Source organism: Oryctolagus cuniculus, chromosome 7 (genome assembly GCF_964237555.1).
Source record: "Oryctolagus cuniculus chromosome 7, mOryCun1.1, whole genome shotgun sequence".
Classification (NCBI taxonomy): Eukaryota; Metazoa; Chordata; class Mammalia; order Lagomorpha; family Leporidae; genus Oryctolagus; species Oryctolagus cuniculus.
In genome coordinates, this window is record NC_091438.1 from 110,776,254 (window position 1) to 110,796,294 (window position 20,041).

Consider the following 20,041-nt stretch of genomic DNA (forward strand, 5'->3'; position numbering starts at 1 on the left):
CTCCCTCTGCTCCCCATTTATGTTTTAATCAGCCATCTATTACATGTGTTACTAGTCCTGGTGATTTTTGCATAATTCTAAAGAGCTTTCTGATTATGCATCTGCTAGTTACACTGATTTTTGATTCTTTACGTCAAGGTTTTATGCTCTCCTTTTTCTCATGTTAAATGAAGCACAATGACCTGACTTTGAGCAGCATAAGTTGTGACAGCACTTATGTGACAGCATAAGTTGTGAGCACTCTGCCCTCACCCTCAGTTGTTTTTTTTTTTTTTTTTTAAGATTTATCTATTTATTTAAAAGGCAGGGTTACAGAGAGAGAGAGGCAGAAAGAGAGGGAGGGAGGCAGGGAGGGAGGGATGGGGGGAGGGGGAGAGAGGGAGAGAGGGAGAGAGGGAGAGAGGGAGAGAGGGAGAGAGGGAGAGAGGGAGAGGGAGAGGGAGAGAGAGAGAGAGAGAGAGAGAGAGATCTTCCATTTGCTGGTCCATTCCCCATATGGCTGCAATAGCCAGAGCTGTGCCGATCTGAAGCCAGGAGCAGGAGCTTCTTCCATGTCTCCCACGTAGGTACAGGGGCCAAAGCACTTGTGCTATCTTCCACTGCCTTCCAGGCAATAGCAGAGAGCTGGATTGGAAGTGGAGCAGCTGGGACTTGAACAGGTGCCCACATAGGATGCTGGCACTGCAGGCAGTAGCTCTACCTGCTACTCCACAGCACCGGCCCCTCACCCTGAATTTTAAGCAGGGATTACCTAAGGTGTCATTTCGGCCGCTAGGGAAAAGCTGCCCAGGGATGGGCCTGATTCACCTTTCCTGTACTGTCTACCTCAGGACAAGGAGCAGAGATCCCCCCTGTACTGTAAATGTGAAGCCACTCAAAGTTTCCTGGATTCTTTTTCCCTGTGTATTCTTTGAGGAGCCAGCGAATATACCAAACAATGGAGACAGGAGAAGTTAGAGGGTATATTTATATACAGGGTAACCAGATGCAGTAACGGAAGAGATCTTAAAAATTTTACTTATTATTTTAGTCATTTGAAAGGCAGACAGACACACACACACGAAGGGAGGGAGCAGGAGAGAGAGGGAGAGAGGAGAGAAGAGGGAAAGGAGGAAAAGGAGGGAGAGAGAGAGAGTGCAAGAGTGAGAGGGAGCCAGCTCTTCCACCCACTGACCCATTCCCCAAATACCCAGCAACAGCTGTGACCAGTCCAAGCCAAAGCCAGGAGCTGGGATGCCAACCGGGTCTCCCATGTGGCTGGGACTCAAGTATTTGAACCATCATCTACTAACTCCTATGCTGTACATTAACAGGAAGCTGTAATCAGGAGCAGAGTCAGGACTCAAATCCAGGCACTCTGATCTAAGATGTAGGCATCTCAATTGGTATTTTCTTTTTAAACATTTTTTATTTATTTGAAAGGCAGAGTTACAGAGAGAGGAGGAGAGACAGAGGGAGAGAGAGAAATCGCCCATCCATTGGTTCACTTCCTAAATGGCCACAATGGCAGGGGCTGGACCAGACCCAAGCCAGGAGCCTGGAGCTTCCTCCTGGTCTCCCACATGGGTACAGGTACCCAAACACTTCGGCCATCTTCTGTTGTTTTCCAGGTACATTAGCAGGGAACAGGATCAGAAGGCGAGCAGCAGGATCTTGAATCAGTGCCTATAACGGGAGGCTTAACCTATTATACCACAAGGCCAGCCCCCCAGTTGCTGTCTTAGTGATGGCACCAAATACCTGCCTGAAGGGAAGAACTTTACATAACTGTGATATAAATAGTAGCCTCACTACCAATTCTGTCATGTGAACCATAAAAAGCAAATGGCAAGGAAATCTCACAATGAAAACAATCTATACTTAAAGTGACAGTTACACATGGATGAATGTATTATTAGAATACATGGTGATTTTGTTAGACAAAAAACAAAACCAAAATAATCTTGCACCAATCATAACTTCCAGAAGAATTCTTAGATTTTAGAAAAACAGCCCTATCTTACCTGATAAAAACCAGCTTGACCTTTGATGGGGCTGTTTTAATAATGGCAGAGGCATTTTGGTGACTTCTTCCATACAGGATCTGATTGTTTATCTGTTTGAGAAAAATAAAGTATACTTATAAAACTGCAATATATGTTGTATATAAATATAAAAATGTGTATATATTTACATGTTATGTACTTGGACTTAAATGATAAAGTCTATTAGTTTTTAAGGGTGGAGGTCTAGGTAGGACTAAAGCTAAAAATCATTTTTGTAGTTCAGACTCAAACACTGATTCTGAAATGCTATTTAAAATCCTTTAGGGGCCAGAGCTGTGGTGTAGCAGGTAAAGCTGCTGCCTTCAGTGCCGGCATCCCATATGGGTGCTGGTTCAAGTCCTGGCTGCTTCACTTCTGATCCAGCTCTCTGCTATGGTCTGGGAAGGCAGTGGAAGATGGCCCGAGTCCTTGCCCCTGCACCCATGTGGGAGACCCGGAGGAAGCTCCTGGCTCCTGATGGGCACAGCTCCGGCCATTGTGGCCGTTTGGGGAGTGAACCAGTAGATGGAAGACCTCTCTCTCTCTCTGTGATTGATTTTCAAATAAATAAATAAATCTTTAAAAAAATCCTCTAAATTCAGTTTTGACCACATTTAATAAAGAACATACAGTCTTCGACCTTTTAGCTAAACTTTAAGAGAGCAGCAGTTAAGTTCAATACAAAAACTTTACAATAGATATTTTATTTCTGTATCTTTTCCAGATTCCTGAAAAATGTAAAACACAGACTAAACCATGGTATTCTCCAGAGCCTGTTACACATGATGCTGCAAACGTGTCAAGGTTATTACACAGCATAAACGTTTTTACTGCAGGCGACATAAATATTACATCTCTGTTTTAAGTTGAATTTTAGACCAATTACACAGAAACATTTTACTGTATGCAATCAATGAGCCATCTGTTCATATGCAAGACGTGGTGGGATTTTTAACTTGACTGGATTCACCTACATATTATCTAAAAACATTTACTTCTTAAAACTTTTCACTTTAGACTTTCCCATTAATAAGTTATACCGATAGCTAAGATCAACCTCTTGTTTCATGTCATTCAACTGATAATAGTTCATATGGTTTTGGATTTTTCCCCTCCCATCTCTTTAATAATTAATAAGATATGCTCAGCCAGTCCTTCTTTTATTTTATTTTATTTTTTTATTTTTGACAGGCAGAGTGGATAGTGAGAGAGAGAGAGAGAGAGAGAGAGAGAGAGAAGTGTCTTCCTTTGCCGTTGGTTCACCCTCCAATGGCCGCCGCAGCCGGCGTACCGCGCTGATCTGATGGCAGGAGCCAGGTACTTATCCTGGTCTCCCATGGGATGCAGGGCCCAAGGACCTGGGCCATCCTCCACTTCACTCCCTGGCCACAGCAGAGAGCTGGCCTGGAAGAGGGGCAACCGGGACAGAATCCAGCGCCCCGACCGGGACTAGAACCCGGTGTTCCAGCACCGCAAGGCGGAGGATTAGCCTAGTGAGTTGCAGCGCCGGCCGGTAAAGTGATCTTAATACTGTTAATAAAATGGTGTCATCTTCCTAAGCCCAGCCTGGCTTACTAGAAGTCAGGTGACCAAATGGCCCAATCACAAGGGTCAGCTCCTCCCCCACCGTAATGGGATTTGCCGCTCCCACTTCCTCACCTCTGCAAAGCTATATAAGACCTGTTCTCCCAGTACAGGCTGCTGTTCTCTGTGCCTGTCGGGTTTCCCCAACCCAACAGTAAATCTTTTCCCTTACTCCAGTGGTTGGTGTGTTTTGTGGTGGCCTTTCCTTTCAAATACTCAAAGAATTTTTTAATTTTTTTGTGTTCAAAACAACTCATCTTCTGTTTTCTGCCTTCAGAATCATGCATGAATTTAAAAATGTGCTCACTCTCTAGATTATGTATCTTCAACTACTTTCATGATTTAATTGTTCTCATATTTATATATTATTACCTAATTTAGTTATAAAGGAAATGGTTAAGGAAATCATGTAGTCATTAAGAATAATGTGAAAAAGCATATTTAATGAAAGGAAATGTGGAAAATGTATTAAGTGGCAAAATCAGGTTACAAAATACTATTTTGCCTAGCAGGATCATATTTTTGCTAGCTATATTTTCAAGTCTCTTTAATTTACAATGAACTAAAAAGGAGGAACTTTAAAACCATATTCTAAAATGAGACAGCATGTGGGATGGGCCCAGCATTCAGAAATTGTTACCTGCCACGTGCCTGCCTCTAGTTCTAGAAAGCCCAGATGATCTAACCCAACTGTCTTGAACTCTATGGCACCAAGCTTAAAAAATTTCTCTTGGGTTGGCCTTGCGGTTCAGTGGGGTATGCCACTGCCTGCCCCACAAGCATCCCATATCAGAGCACTGGTTTGAGTGCTGGCTCCCTACTAAAGTGCCTGGGAAGGCAGCAGAAGATGGCCCAAGTATTGGAAGACCTGGAAGGAGCTCCTGGCTCCTGGCTCCTGCTTGGCCCAGCCTTGGCCACTGTATCCATTTGGGGAGTGAACTAGTAGATGACATCTTTCTCTCTCACTGTCTCCTACCCTCTGTAACTGCCTTTCAAACAAATAGGTAAAAATTTAAGAAAAAGTTTTTGTTACTGCAACCACATCCCAGCATAAGGTGGTAAGCATTGGTGCAGGCCCAACATCTGCTGAACCGAGCTAAACTCCTTGAGGGCAGGAACTGGTACTCTCCTCTTGGCTTTGCTCTGCTTGCACACAGTGGAACTCAATGAGGACATGATGAATTGCAGAGCTCTAAGTGCAAGTGACACTTCATCAACTGCAAGTACAGTGTCCTTGACATAGGCTCCAGGCTTCACAGTGATTGAGGCTAAAAAATGCTTTTAGATCAGCAAGTGCTTGAGCATATAGAAAATTGAACTGTTTCATGGTTATGGACATGCCTGCTGTTTAGCTGTGGTCCTCCACTTTGACAGCACAGAATATATGGCACTATTATTCTAAGAGGGAAAATTATATCCCAAATGAAAAAAACACGCCATTAATTTTAATTTACCTAAGAGTAAAGCTAAAGCCAGGGCATTCATGGCACTGTCTAAAAACTCAGAGGCTCTGGCAGTAGGAAAGCGAAGCAGCTTGCTTGCTGTTGATGTTTTTTCCAGTGCCAACAACAATGGTGTTTACTATGAAGGCAGCTGCTCCCTGCCAACACTCAGAGGCCCTTGGAGAGACTATGCTATGCAGGAAAACAGGGACCAGAGAAAGAAACTCAAGATGGAGGAAAACCTGATTTTTCCAGATTAAATCTAAAAGGAAAGTCTATGACAAAAAGCCTTCCTCTCCTTAAAAATGACACGGTAGTGGCCGCTGAGGTTCAAGAGCAGGAGCTCCTCTTCTGTGCTTTCTTAGTTCTACTTCAACATAAAATGATTTCATGTTCCCAGGAGGAGCGTGGGGGTATGAGACGGGAGACCAATCAGAATGTTACTTGAGGAAATATCTGTGTAAATAATGAAGCTAAAAATAGGTCAAGACATGGGTTGAGAAAGCTTTTAATCACCAAGAACTAGGAAAAAAAATTTTCAAAATGAATTTGTCTGTATGTGCATTTAAAACGCACTTGGAGTACCCACATCCCGCACCGGAGTACCTGGGATCCAGTTCTGGCCCACCTTCTGATTCTCCCTTCCTGATAATGCAAACAGAGGCACTAAGTGATAGCTCAAGTATTTGGGTCCCTGCCTGCCCTGTGGGAGACCCAAACAGACTTCCCAACTCCCAGCTTCAGCCTGACCCAACCCCAGCCGTTGCAGGCGTTTGAGAAATGAATGTACAGAGGAGATCACTCAGCCTCTCTCTCTGCCTTCTGAACACATAACAAAGTAAATAATTCTTTAATGCATTTGTCATGAAGAAAAAAATTTTTTCACTGTGAAAATGAAAGGTTTATAGAGCTTCCAACCACACAAGAAGTTTTTATGTCTACACATCACATAAAACACTCCAGAGAAAATTCAGTAATTAGGGTGACTACAATACATTTTACACACAATTAACTTTGGAGGTCTACTTATTCGATTACTAAGAAGCTGCTGCTTTCTGAGAGTACGCAACTTTAAACAACAGACATACAAGGGTCTTCCAAGGGTAGCACAGGCAAAAAAGAAAGTATTCTACACCTCTTTCAAATTAATTACTGTTAACAATGGCCACCACGTAACTGGGTGTTGATTCTATGCAGGATACTATGCAGGACTCCCCCCCACCCCGAGCAGATATAGCAGGCTTGCTTCCTTCTCATTCTGATTTATTTGTTTATTTGAATGTCAGAGTTACAGAGAGATGGAGAGACACAGAGAGGGGTCTTACATCTGCTGGTTCACATCTCAAGTGACCGCAATGATCAGGGCTGAGCCAGGATCCAGGAGCTTCTTCTGGGTCTCCCGTGTGGGTGGCAGGGGCCCAAGCACTTGGGCCATTCTCTGCAGCTTTCCCAGGTGCATTAGCAGGGAGCTGCATCAGAAGTGGAATAGCAGTAGCCGGCCCCTATATAGGACTCCTTATGCACAGTATCACTGAAATCTCAGACAAGCTGGGAATGGATATACTTTCATGAGATTAAGAACCTGAAATTCACACAGTTGAGTAATTTGCCCAAAGTGATTTAGCTATTAGTTTTAGAAACCTATAATCCTGAGGCACAACTAGTAGTCACATTATCTGTATGGTATGCACAAAAAAAATCAGATGTTTTCTGAAGATCTTTGTAAAAGATGTCTGTTAAATCAATGCTGAGCAGAACAGAAGAGTGGTAGTCATTTTTCATCTTAGGTCTCAGACTTCGGAGATAAAGGTCAGAACCAATCATTTCACTGCTGCACATAGAAAAAAATGCCTAGTAGTTGACTGTCAGGTTTTCAAAAGTTCCAAATGCACAGCAAGCATTTAGCGTAGTGGTGAATACATCCACGTCCTGCGTCAGAGTACCTGAGCTTGATTTCCAGCTCTCACTCCTGAATTCAGCTTCTGGCTAATGCGGATCCTAGGAGGCAGTAGTGATGGCCAAGTGATTTGGTTCCTGCCACTTACATGGGAGACCTGCATTGTGTTCCCAGCTCTGGCCATAGCCCCAGCTGGCTGGGCTATTATGGGCATTTGGGAAATGAACCAGCAGAAGTAACATTCTTTCTTCTTCTCATTGGCTCTCAAATAAATAAACGAAAAAAAAAAAAAAGTCCCAAATGTATTATGAAGTCCTGTTAACATCGTACCTGTCCCTTCATGTAAACCAACTGCTCCCTGAACACTTACACACCCTTAAGACACTTTTTTTAAACTGTGCACATGTATCTATATAGAATGACCTCCTTTTAAACAATTAAAATAGTTCATGTTGGAGTAAATGCTGCTGTCATCCTTTCATAATGTAAGCGATCATTCAGATTATCTAGAAACTGGAAAAAAACATTATGTTCCATTTATTTCCACTAAACCGAGGAGTAGAAGAACTAAGTATCTTTTCAAAAGTTTCTTCTTTCAAAGGTGACTCAATGATATGAGAATAATAAATTCTTTAGACATGTCCTTATCATTGATGCTATCCCAAAATGGTGGGAAAAACCATTACTGATTAGGTAATTTTCAATCTACCAAATAATCTATTATTTTAAAACACGAGACCCATAACTTTTGCATTCAGAGGTAACCATAATCCTAATTTTTCTGAAAACCATCCAGTTTATACATGTTCCAATATCAATAGTGCTTCCTCTTAAAAGTTGTCCAGTTTGGGAGACAAATTTTATATTTATCCCATGTTCATCAGACCATGACTTTGAGAAGCGATATTGTGCCTTTCTATCTTAATTTATTTGTCACTAAACTGAAAAAGCCATGCCAGATGAGGGATGTGGCTGACTTCAGGGGATTTCATTAGCATACAACCACTTCTCTCTGCTGGGATAGTCCCATCCACAGCAGTGAGTGGCCAACGTAGTGCTTGTCATGCAACTTCAGGCAAAACTAAGGGACATATTACATAGACTGGGACAGTCAAGATTCTCTCTTTGGGAGATTAAAAAAACAAATGGGGGAGCGCACTGTGGCATAGTGGGTACAGCTGCCGCCTGCAGTGCCGGCATCCCATATAGACATCAGTTTGAATCCTGGCTGTTCCACTTTGCTCTCTGCTATGGCCTGGGAAGGCAGTAGAAGATGGCCCAAGTCCTTGGGGCCCTGTACCTGCATGGGAGAAGTTCCTGGCTCCTGGCTTCAGATTGGCACAGCTCCAGCCATTGCGGCCACCTGGGGAGTGAACCAGCAGATGGAAGACCTCTCTCTCTCTCTCTGCCTCTCCTCCTCTCTCTGTGTAACTCTGCCTTTCAAATAAATAAATAAATCTTAAAAAAAAAATAGGAGCTAAGGCCCAGCTAACCATTCTCCATGTTTGTTGTGCTTCTTGAGTTGGTCATCCCGCCACACGGTGAAGGAGCAGAAAGAGCCATCATTTCCTGAGACCCAGATGCAGCCTGGGATTTTGAGGTTCCAGAAGGGACTCATACCACTACAATAAATTACTATTTCTTGGTTAAATTATCCCTGTGGACTACAAATTTCTGTAACTCCCACAGTCATACGCTGAGACCCTAATCCCCAGTATGATAGTACTTGGATAATCAAATCATGAAGGTGGAACTTGCATGGATAGGTTTAGGGCACATGTAAACAGAGCCTTATGAGGGATGATCTCTCTCTTCACCATTTCAGGACACAGCAAGGAGGAGAGGGCTTGCAGACCAGGAAAAATGGCCGCACAAACGGAATTCACCTACACCTCCAACTGTCTATTGTCTATTGTTGAAGTCACCCAGTCTATGGTCTTTGCTATAGTAGCTCAGGATTATTAAAGGTAATTGTTGGAGCTGATTTTTATTCTTTGCAACTGAAAATTTTCTACTGATGTATCTCAATTCTAAACAATAATTTAGAAATGTTAATATTGCAAATATTAATTTATATTTCCAAGTGACCAACCTCTGTCAATCTCCGAGTATTATGTTCTCTCAGATTGTAATTTGTCTTGGCAACCAAAATGAGAAACAAAGAAGGAAAAAAAAAGACTTAGTTTAAAGCAGTTTTCTGATTCTCTTATTTGTTTCTGGCTGCCTCCTCTGATTATTAACAAAGAGGGCCTTCTGAAACTCTCCAGATAGTAACTTCTGTCTCAGTTCGGTGATTTCTGATTCCAGAAAGAATGACATTTTATCTTAGGGGAAAGTTGGTTCACTTTTCCCCAGGTTCTGAACTCCCAATTCAATGAAATGTCCTTCAGGAGAAAATGACAGTAGCCCTGGATACTGAGTATAGCAGCCTTAGATGAGTTTTGCAAAGCTTTTAAGTTATATTTTGGTTTTCACTGTGCTTCACTTTTTCCACTAATGGGTTGATTTCTTTAGTGTGAAAAAAAAAAACACAAAAATTGATCTGAGGTATGTCATCTGTATTTATGCATCACAGATGGGAGATTTCATTACAATATTTATAGTTTATAGTAGAAGTAGAATTAGGGTTAATTCAGTGAAGATATAGCAAAAGTAAATTGACATAAATCCTTTTGTTATACTACATAAACTTTCACTTCAGAAGTCTTTAATGAGATTTGTTTCAATAAAATTAATTATTCAAAAATAGCATGATGAGACGTTTTCAACTACTCTTAATTTTCTGCAGTTCAACTGAACATGAATGTAAATTTATGCAAACAGTAGCTCAATTAAATCTATTCAGAAAACTTACAAAATTGGAAATAAAAGTTAATTAATTTAAGCTAGGATTAGAAATTTTAATTATACAAAAATTAAAATTTAGACCAAGTAACAGATTCACTTGAGGTTTGAACACCATGTTGTAATGTATTACATTCAACAATAGCCTTCCTGTGCTTTTATTAATGTACGAGTTACTATGAAAAATGATAATTATTGAAGAATTGAATTAATTGATAATTATTGAAGAATGTATTGTAGTGGTATGAGTCCCTTCTGGAACCTCAAAATCCCAGACTGCATCTGGGTCTCAGGAAATGATGGCTCTTTCTGCTCCTTCACCATGTGGCAGGATGACCAACTCAAGAAAATTCATGTAACATGAATGGCTGATAAAGTAAGAAGGACTCTAAGATTTCATTATTTTCAAATATCTTCTAAACGTCCATTTCAAAACATTAGAATCTATAGATTAACTTTTTTATTTAATAAATTTTTATTGAACATACTATACATGCCCAACAAAATGATCAAATCCTAACTGTTTATTGTGAATAATTTTATGTGTTAACTCTGATCAAACAATTTCACCTTTAAGAACATACCCTATTAAAGATTACGAATTCAGTCATCAAAATGTCTATCATGCTATAATAGACAAAAAGTGAAAAAGCTATATATTTGCCAACGAAAGATTTAGCATATGCATTGTCATGTCAATAGATAAAAAATGATATTGTTAAAGGAGGCAATGGAGGGTGATAGGGATCTAGCTCAGTGTCACAGAATGATAACACTGAGTGAAAAAATAACAACCATCATGGAATCTAGTGAATGGCTTGCATGTGGTCTGTCTCCTGAAGATTCCCGTGTTAAAAGCCTGGTCTCCAGTGTGGTGGTGTTGAGGTGGTGGGCTTGGTGAGGAGCCCTCAGGCAATTAGGAATGCTGCCTTCAGAAGGGATTAACTTAGTTCTTATGGGTTCTGAGTTGGTTATCTTGAGAGAGTTGTTACAGAAAACACAAGCCTGGCCTCTCCTCCAGATCTGGCTTCCTGTGACCTCTCCCACTCGCACCTGTTCCTATCACAATGTGAACCATAAGGTGATACAATCAGGAAGGGGCTCTCCCAAGAACCCATAGAGAAATAGAGAAAGTCTCTAAAGCTGTGAGCTAAGTAAACCCTTTTCTTTGTAAGCACCCAGCTTTGGGAATTTTATTATAGCAACAGAAAATGAGCTAATATACCAATTTATTTATCATATTATTTTCACATATGTAAACATTTAGATGGGTTTTAAAAAAGTTCTGTATCTCTACTAAATATCATGTAAGATGCATCTCTAACTGGTGGTGAGATTTAAGTTGATTTTCAGTTTGTTTTTCTTGTCAGTGTTTTACAACTATAATAATAGCACTTTAATAAACACAACACATAGGATACACATAAGATACATGTGCCTTAAATACATTCCTTATGTTACATGAATCAGTAAAGGCATGCATACTTATCTAATTATACAGGAGAAATGGGGGAATTTGACTGATAGAGCTACAGCCAGAATTTATTGCCAAATCTTGAGTCCAATTTTGTTTTGTTAATAATTAGAAAATATTTGCCGAGGGGTGTTATGATATGAAAATGGTTTGTCCCCTCTGAAACCCATGCTGGAGTTAAATCCCCATTGTGAGGGAGTGAGGGTGGAGACTTAACACAACTATGTTACCTAGAGGTGGGGCTTTGGGAGAGGACTAGGATTAGACAAAGTCATCGGCGGAGCTCCCACGAGGGAAAGAGATCAGAAGAGATGCTCATGAGTGCTCCCTGTTTCTTGCTGTGTGATGTCCTGTGCAGCCAGCAAGAAGGCCATCACCAGATGAGGCACCTTAACCTTGGGCCTCTAGAACCATGACCCAGATAAGCCTATTTTCTTTCAAACTTAGTCTGTGGTATTGTGTCATTAGCAACAAAAAAACAGATTCATCTGGTTGGGGAAAAAAAAAAGCCATGGCAAATAATTCATTTTTGATCCTATGAAATATTTTTCTAATTTATAGAGTTACAAAGTAAAAGTCCCAGACCAAGAATCAGTCTAACAAAAGAGTACTGGATAAGTGATATGCTCATCCATTTATTCACTTATTCAACAATCACAGCACAAGTGACAAGGATATAGGAATCTTCATTACCAATATCACCATAGCTATCAGATACTGAACATTTAGTACGTTTTAGATACTGGATTCTCTGAAAGCTACGTTGTAGGAATTACTTTATTAAGTCAGATATGGTCCTTGCCCTCAAGCACCTGTTACTCTCAAGGGACACAAATCTTGGAAGCACATAATTGCACTGCCATAGGATGGATGTAGACACAAAGCAAGAAGTAATCATCACTTCTTGGAGGTAGTAAGTTGGTCTTAAAAAGAGGTGTAAACAGAAGCTTAGCAGGCATGAGGGAAGAGAGTGAAGGAAGGGCACAGGACTTGGGAAAAGCATATGAAAAGATATGCAGGTATGAGACTAATGGCCTCTTTCTAGGAACCACGGTTCTTCAGTGTCTTTTGGGGCTGGTGAAGGAAACAGAATAGAATAACAGGTAACAGAGGCAGCCAGGAATTGTTCAAAGATTTCCATCTTTGTGGAATTGCTTTCCTTTCCAGAAATCTTGAGGCCCTAGCCCTCATAAAAAAGATGCTTTCCAAACCACTGCTTCTGTTTTTGTAGCTGGGAGAACTGAATGGAGGAAAGGGGTCTCACAGTTAGGAATGGAACGGGGAAGAGGACAAAAACTCATGTGAAAACACAACTTCACGATAATGAACAAAAATTTCTGAATGTACACTCACATTGGTTTTGTTCTCAAAGAAGGCAAAATGCTATACATCAAGCAGCAAGTCCTGAAACCTTGGCAGAGAGCAGGTGTCAAGGACTAAGTTCAGTGGACGTAGTGCTGAAGCAAGGTCTCCCACAACCTCAGGGTACTTTGTTCCTTATGTAGGACGGTGTTCCCACAGGGTCACAATCATTTAGAAGGCTGGGCATGAGAGATCTGCTCTCAAACAAAACAAATTAAAGTGAAATACCTTCTAAAGGCAGAGTGATAGTAATATATAGTTCACATCTTTCTAAATCTGATATATTGGGAAAAGAGTAAGATACTGTTGTGAATTCTAAACCCTGACACAGGAAAAACATTGACTTCAAGAGAGTGAACAGAAAAATGTTTATGTGTTGCTTTGACTTGTAGTGTTCCGTGGAAGGTACTCTGAGAGTATTAGGTTGGCTCTCTTGAAAAAACGAGGTAGGTGTCTCCAGATGATTTTGTCGTATCTTCATGGCATAGGAAGACACGAGTAAATGAAGGCAGAATATATTTCACCTCCTACTGTAAAATTGCAGAGGGTTTAGGTTTTCTTAGGAGATTGATGCATTATAGGTATTAATACAGATACTAATTAGTATTAATGATATTGTTAACCACATAAGCAACAGGACATGAGTGAATAGTGACCTATAATTCCTTCTTCCAAGAACACCAGTATATGCTTCATCAAAATTTCTTCCAAACCAGTAACTTCACCTTAATGTTTGCTCTTTTCACATAAAGGCCTGCTTTGATTAGAACTCCACCCCAATTTTCTGTTACTAGAATTTTTTCTCTTGCCTTCAAAATATTTCACTTGTTCCTTCTACATACCAAAGTCCCTAACTCCGCTCCTTCCAACTCGTTTCTCTATTTTCTTTGTTTATCATCAATCCTATTAGTGAATCAGAATTACATCATATACACTTAACAGCTTTAATAGCATATCTCCTATCAAGGCCAGTTCTCCCACCCTACTCAATATGACAGATGAGCTGCTCCTGGACTTTCCTACTGAGGAAACTGAGTCTCATAAACTCAGTGATTCATAAAAGGGTTCTAGGTAAGGTTAGTGGCAGGGCCAGAATCAAACTCAACTTTCCTGACTCCAAAGCTTCTAGTAGGTACAAGGTCTCTGGAATGAGTAACAAGAATGGGACTCCTCCTACTTACTTTCTTTTTTTCTCTTTCCCTCCTTCCCTCCCTTCTTTTTTTCTTCCCTCCCTCCCTTCATTTATTTGAAAGGCAGAGTTATAGAAAAGGGAAAGTAAGGTCATGGCCAAAGGCCAGGGCTGGGCCAGGCCAAAGCAAGGCGCTCAGAACTCCATCTGGGTCCCCTACATGGATGCATGGACCCAAACACTTGGGCCAACTTGCATATTAATAGGGATCTAGATGGGAAGTAGAACAACCAGGACTTGAACTGGCTCCCATGTGGGATGCTGGCTTTGCAGGTGGCTGCTTAACCTGTTGCACCACGCACCACCTCCTTCCTCCTTCCTACTTCTCTCAATACTCATCATAATCACCCATCCCATTCCTCAGACCTCACTCCCATGCAAAAGAAAATCTCCCAGCACTCAATTCTCATTCTGGTCTATATACAGTAGTAAAGGGAAAAGAAAAATCCAATGCAAGTGTCAACTTTAAAAAAAGTGCCTTGGGGTAGGCATTTGGCACAGAGCTTAAGATACCACTTGGGATGCCCGCATCCCATATGGGAGTGCCTGCATTTGAGTCCAGCAGTGCTTCCAATTACGGCTTCCTACCAATATACATCCTGGGAGGTTGCAGGTGATGGATCAAGCACTTGGGTCCCTGCCACCCACACAGAAAATCTATACTGAGGTTTTGTCACCCAGGAATCTGGGGAGGGAACCAGCAGATGGGAGGTCTCCGTCTATCTGTCCCTCTGTCTCTATCTTTACCTCTCAAATCAATAAAACTGCCTCACAAAGAATAGCACTATTTTAAAATTTCCTTATTTGCATATGTATGGTAAGAAGGATCTTCAAAAAGTTCATGGAAAATATGTGTTATGAAAAAGCTACATAGAGCTTTAAATTATTTTTTGCACCAAAATAAACTTATCTTTTAATTTCATCTGTCCATAAACTTTTTGAAGTCCCTCTGCATATATGTGAACAGCTTTCTTCAACTAGAAAAAAAAAGTGTACCCAAAAAGTTGGCTAAGGCCTGATAACTTCAGTGTTTCCTAGCTTCATGGGGTAGCGGCGGTGGTAGAGTCTTTTATATGTTGTTAATGGGAGAGACATTTCTGTTGTGCAAATAAAGCAAAATCCAGAAATAAATTATGTGTCGAGGCTGACTTAAGAAAACCCTTCTTAGTAACCCAAAGAGCATCCTTTTCCAGGCTGCATTTCCAGTATATGAAAGGGTTTGGAAGGCAGTGGGCAAGGCACTGCAGGGTCAGAGGCTGCAGAACTGCCCCAGGGGTTGTGGCAGTCAGGCAAGAACTGCTGGAAGCAGAGAAAGGGGATCTGGAGAGACAATGGCAGACACCAGGCCTTCCCAGAGGCCTGCTTCTGCCCAGTGCAACTTATGTATAGTTCCTCAGTAACCTCAGCTTCTTCAATTATCTTCATTTTTACTTTCTGTTTTCATGGCACTTCCTCTCTGGGATTTTAAGATAATTTAGTTCCCTGGAGAGATCCTGCAGTAAGCTTTTGTGAGAGCAGTAATGAGCACTGCAGTAAAAAAAAATTAACTGTCACTCCTCCAAGATGAGAGTATGAATGCAGATATTTGGCCTACATTCTTCAGCAATGTAAAGACAATGAAGTACAACTAAATAATTCAGAACTTCCCCCTAACAAGCAAGAGTCAGAAACACAATGGAAGCAACAGAGCTCACATGCTGAATGAGGTCACCCAGTGTGAACGAGGTTTTACAGAATAGCTTCGGCAGCCTGAGAAAAAAACCTTAACTCTAGGATGGAAAATGAAGGGGAATGTTGTTTAATTAAAGTTCAGAGAAGCTCTCTTACTGTGTAAGATCAGCCAAAAAAAAAAAAAGTTATTTTGCTTCTTTGATTCTTAAAAGACAGGTATAATTATTTTACCAGTTACATTATTCTTTCAGCAAATTCAAAGTGGCATTAAAATATAAGAAGATAGGGAATAACATGGAATTACATAGTGAAAAAACTAATTGAGGTTTTTTTTTTTTTAAAGATTTATTTATTTACTTAAAAGGCAGAGTTACACAGAGAGAAGAAGAGACAAAGGGATAGAGAGAGAGAGAGAGATCTTCCATCAGCTGGTTCACTCCCCAAATGGCCACAATGTCTGGGGATGGGTCAGGCCAAAGCCAGGCGCCTGGAACTTCATTCGGGTCTCCCATGTGGGTGCAGCGGCCCAAGTACTTGGTCCATCTGCTGCTGCTTTCTCAGGCACATTAGTAGGGAGCTGGACTGGAAGCAGAGCAGCTGGGACTCGAATGGGCACCCATATGAGATGCTGGCATTGCAGGCAATTACTTACATGTATTTCAGATATTTTAAAGCAGCATTGGATTAACTGCATTAATCTACATTCACCAAAACTCCAAAATGATAAGAAATTTAATTATTAATGTTCAGAGTCATTACTGGTCCAGTACTAAGTAAGTATATTTTAAACTAATGCTTCATGCGTTAACTTTTTTAATGAAAACAGGGGCATAGTGGGTAAAGCCATTGCCTGCAGCTTTGGCATCCCGCATGGGCACTAGTTCGAGTCCTGGCAGCTCCACTTCTGATCCAGCTCCCTGCTAATGGCCTCAGAAAAGCAGCAGAGGATGGCCCAGGTGCATAGTCTGTTGCTCTCCACATGGGAGACATGGAAGAAGCTCCTGGCTCCGGCCTGGCCTGGCCGTGGCCATTGTGGCAAATCTGGAGAGTGAGCCAGTGGATGGAAGACCTCTCTCTTGCACCTGTCCCTCCTTCTGTCTCTCTCTCCCACTCTCTCTCTCTCTCCGCCTCTCTCTATAACTCTTGGAAAGAAAAGACAGCAAGAACGAATGAACAAACGAATGAACTATATTCATTTATTTTATAGTCAAAGTTAGAAAGGTCTTAGAAAACAATCACACCGCCATGAAGTGCTAGCAAAGAATTTACATATTATTTCTTTAAAAAAAATTTTTTTTTTTTGACGGGCAGAGTGGGCAGTGAGAGAGAGACAGAGAGAAAGGTCTTCCTTTGCCATTGGTTCACCCTCCAATGGCCGCTGCGGCCAGCGTGCTGCGGCGGGTGCACTGCGCTGATCTGAAGCCAGGAGCCAGGTGCTTCTCCTGGTCTCCCATGTGGGTGCAGGGCCCAAGCACTTGGGCCATCCTCCACTGCCCTCCCGGGCCACAGCAGAGAGCTGGACTGGAAGAAGAGCAACCAGGACAGAATCCGGTGCCCCGACCAGGACTAGAACCCGGTGTGCTGGAGCCGCAGGCGGAGGATTAGCCTATTGAACCGCGGCGCCAGCCTACATATTATTTCTATGCCTTTCCTGTTCATGCTTCCAGAATTTTGGCATTATCAATTATAACTGTGGAATGTTGAACTTACAATTTTTTTTTTTTTTTTTTTGGACAGGCAGAGTGGACAGTGAGAGAGAGAAACAGAGAGAAAGGTCTTCCTTTTGCCGTTGGTTCACCCTCCAATGGCCACTGAGGCTGGCGCACCGCACTGATCCAAAGGCAGGAGCCAGGTGCTTTATCCTGGTCTCCCATGGGGTGCAGGGCCCAAGCACTTGGATCATCCTCCACTGCACTCCCTGGCCACAGCAGAGAGCTGGCCTGGAAGAGGGGCAACCGGGACAGAATCCGGTGCCCCGACTGGGACTAGAACCCGGTGTGCTGGCGCCGTAAGGCGGAGGATTAGCCTAATGAGCCGCGGCGCTGGCCTGAACTTACAATTTTTAAAATATTTTTCTGATAGACCTTTTATTTAAGGAATACAAATTTCATACATTTCATAATTACAACTTTAGGAACACGGTGACTCTTCCTACTGTACCCATCCTCCCACCCACTCTCCCAGCCCTCTTCCTCCTCCCTCTCCTATTGAACTCATAATTTTAATGCTTAAGTCATCATTCTTATCCATCAACAGATGAACAGTTAAATAAAATATGATACAGATTCACTCAATGAATTATTTACCCATAAAAAGGAATAGAATATGGACGGACCTTGAAAACGTGCTGTTAAGTGAGAGAACCCAGACACAAAAGGCCATTCTGCAGCATTCCATTTATGTGGAATGTTGAAAATAGGCAAATCCATGAGACAGAAAATGCAACAGTGATTTCTATGAGTTCGAAGACGGGGAAATTGAAAGTACTACTAACAGTCATGGGGTTTCTTTTTGGAGTGAGAGATGTGAAGAACTATAGCCTTGAAAGTCGGACAGGCTAGTGTTTACATGTTGATCCTGCCTTTTCCAGTCCTAGCTTCCTTATCTGTAAAACGAATATTAAATGATACTTGTTTCACATAACCCTTTTAAAGTTTGAGAGAGAAGGGCCGGCCTGTGGTGCAGTAGGTTAAGCTGCCATCTGCGGCGCCTGCATCCCATATGGTTGCTGGTTCATATCCCGGGTGCTCCTCTTCAGATCCAGCTCTCTACCAATGGCCTAGGAAAGAAGTGAAGATGGCCCAAGTGCTTTGGCCCCTACACCCATGTGGGAGACCTGGAAGAAGCTCCTGGCTCCTGATCGGCCCAGTTCCACCTGTTGTAGCCACTTGGGGGAGTGAACCAGCAGATAAAAGACCTTTCTGTCTGTAACTTTGCCTCTTAAATAAATACATATTTTCAAAAAAAGTTGAGAGAGAAATTTCATGTAAAGAATTCAGGATTGCTTGGCAAATACGAAATACTTGGCATAGACTCAATTCCCAATACAATTCCCAGAACCCCTGTCCTGTTTTCCTCTTAATGAGCAAGTCTATGTAAACCAATCTAGATACAACACAAATCATTACTCAGGGATCATGGTTAGCAAGATTCACATAGCCCTTGGTTACAATGCTGTAAGGACCGGGGACTGTGCCTTGTGCTTGCTGCTGCCCACTCAGACATTCTCCTGGTGACTTTTAGCACTGTGAACTGGGTTGCAGATTATTTTAATAGTCACAGAATGGGGGTGACTTTGGCTTTGCATTTGGGAAAGTCATATTCAAGATCTTATAATATTTATTTTTGTCAGTTTTGATTATTCCATTTTCCATAGCATTATTGAAATATAACTGACATTTAGAAAATCACATATTTAAAAAGTTGATATGTTTTGACACCTGTGAAACCACTGTCACAATCAAAATTTGATGAATCAATTCTTGCATTTTTAGTTATTAGGAAAACATCTCTATTAATAAAACTGCAGGAAAATAATTTTCTTGTAATTTTACAATCCTTTGCTTTTTTTTTTTTCCTTTTTAGTTACTGCAGGTACCACCTACTTTCTCCAACCCGAAGTGCCCAGGAGCCAGACAAGACACAGCTCCCCATGCTAGTCCAGTCAATTGTACACTCCCTGTGCCACCCACTCTGTTCCTTCTGGCTGCATCAGTAACCTGACAAATCACTCCAATTCCCTGCACAGCACTATTAACTCTCTCTTCCCACACTTGCGCTGTAGGGAGGATTATAAATAAATCCTGTATTCAGCTGACAGCACTGTGCCCAGGCCTCCACTTTTTCTGTGACTAATTGCTTCGGGAAAGCCAATACTCTAGTGCAACTCTCATTCCAGTCTACATGGTAATTATATGCTAATGCCTTTTGAAATAAATTCGGGAACCTCCATGTCAGCATCAAAGTGAAAGGTACAGAAGCTGAGATCTAATCACATTGTCTTTGGGGGCTTAATGTAAAACTTCTTTTATACAGGAACCGGGCCAGCGATCGACTCGCTGACTGCTCTGCCATCGTAACAACACAATCGCATAGCAGCAAAACTGCTTGCGGAGGTTCTGTCAAAAACCAGTCCCAGACAGGGTTCTTGTAGAGAAGCAGTGTTTCTGACTTAAAAGAAGCCACGGCACATATCTGACCTCTCTCTTTTCTCTTTCTTGTATATTTTAAGGGTTTTAAATGAATAAGATCACCAAAAGCAAAAGGAGGCTGTGAGCAAAGTAACAGTGAAAAATAATCCTAGCAAATGGTGGCTTGTAAAAGTAATCAAGACATGGATAATTCTGCTTCAGTTGAGGATAGAGATCACTAATATAAACACATCTTGTGTATAAAGTAGATACAGATGATTTGCTGTCACCTAGAATTACAGTTAGTCCAAAAGCTCATTTGCAAATGTTTCCTGCATAATACAGGATTTCCAAAATTTACCTCTTCCACTATCCGAAGAACAGCTATTGCAAATACTGATTTTTAGCTTTCCTAGTACTCACT

General features: G+C 41.5%; 1 protein-coding gene across 10 annotated transcripts in view; it reads right to left on the reverse strand.

Moving 5' to 3' along the window:
• PATJ (PATJ crumbs cell polarity complex component) overlaps positions 1 to 20,041 on the reverse strand; it is a 438,074-nt gene that overhangs the window by 146,338 nt on the left and 271,695 nt on the right. For all 10 annotated transcript variants that reach the window (XM_070078398.1, XM_070078393.1, XM_070078397.1 and 7 more), the window contains exon 29: positions 2,004 to 2,095. In XM_070078398.1, the coding sequence (XP_069934499.1) occupies positions 2,004 to 2,095 (92 nt within the window). The remainder of the gene's footprint in view (positions 1 to 2,003; positions 2,096 to 20,041) is intronic.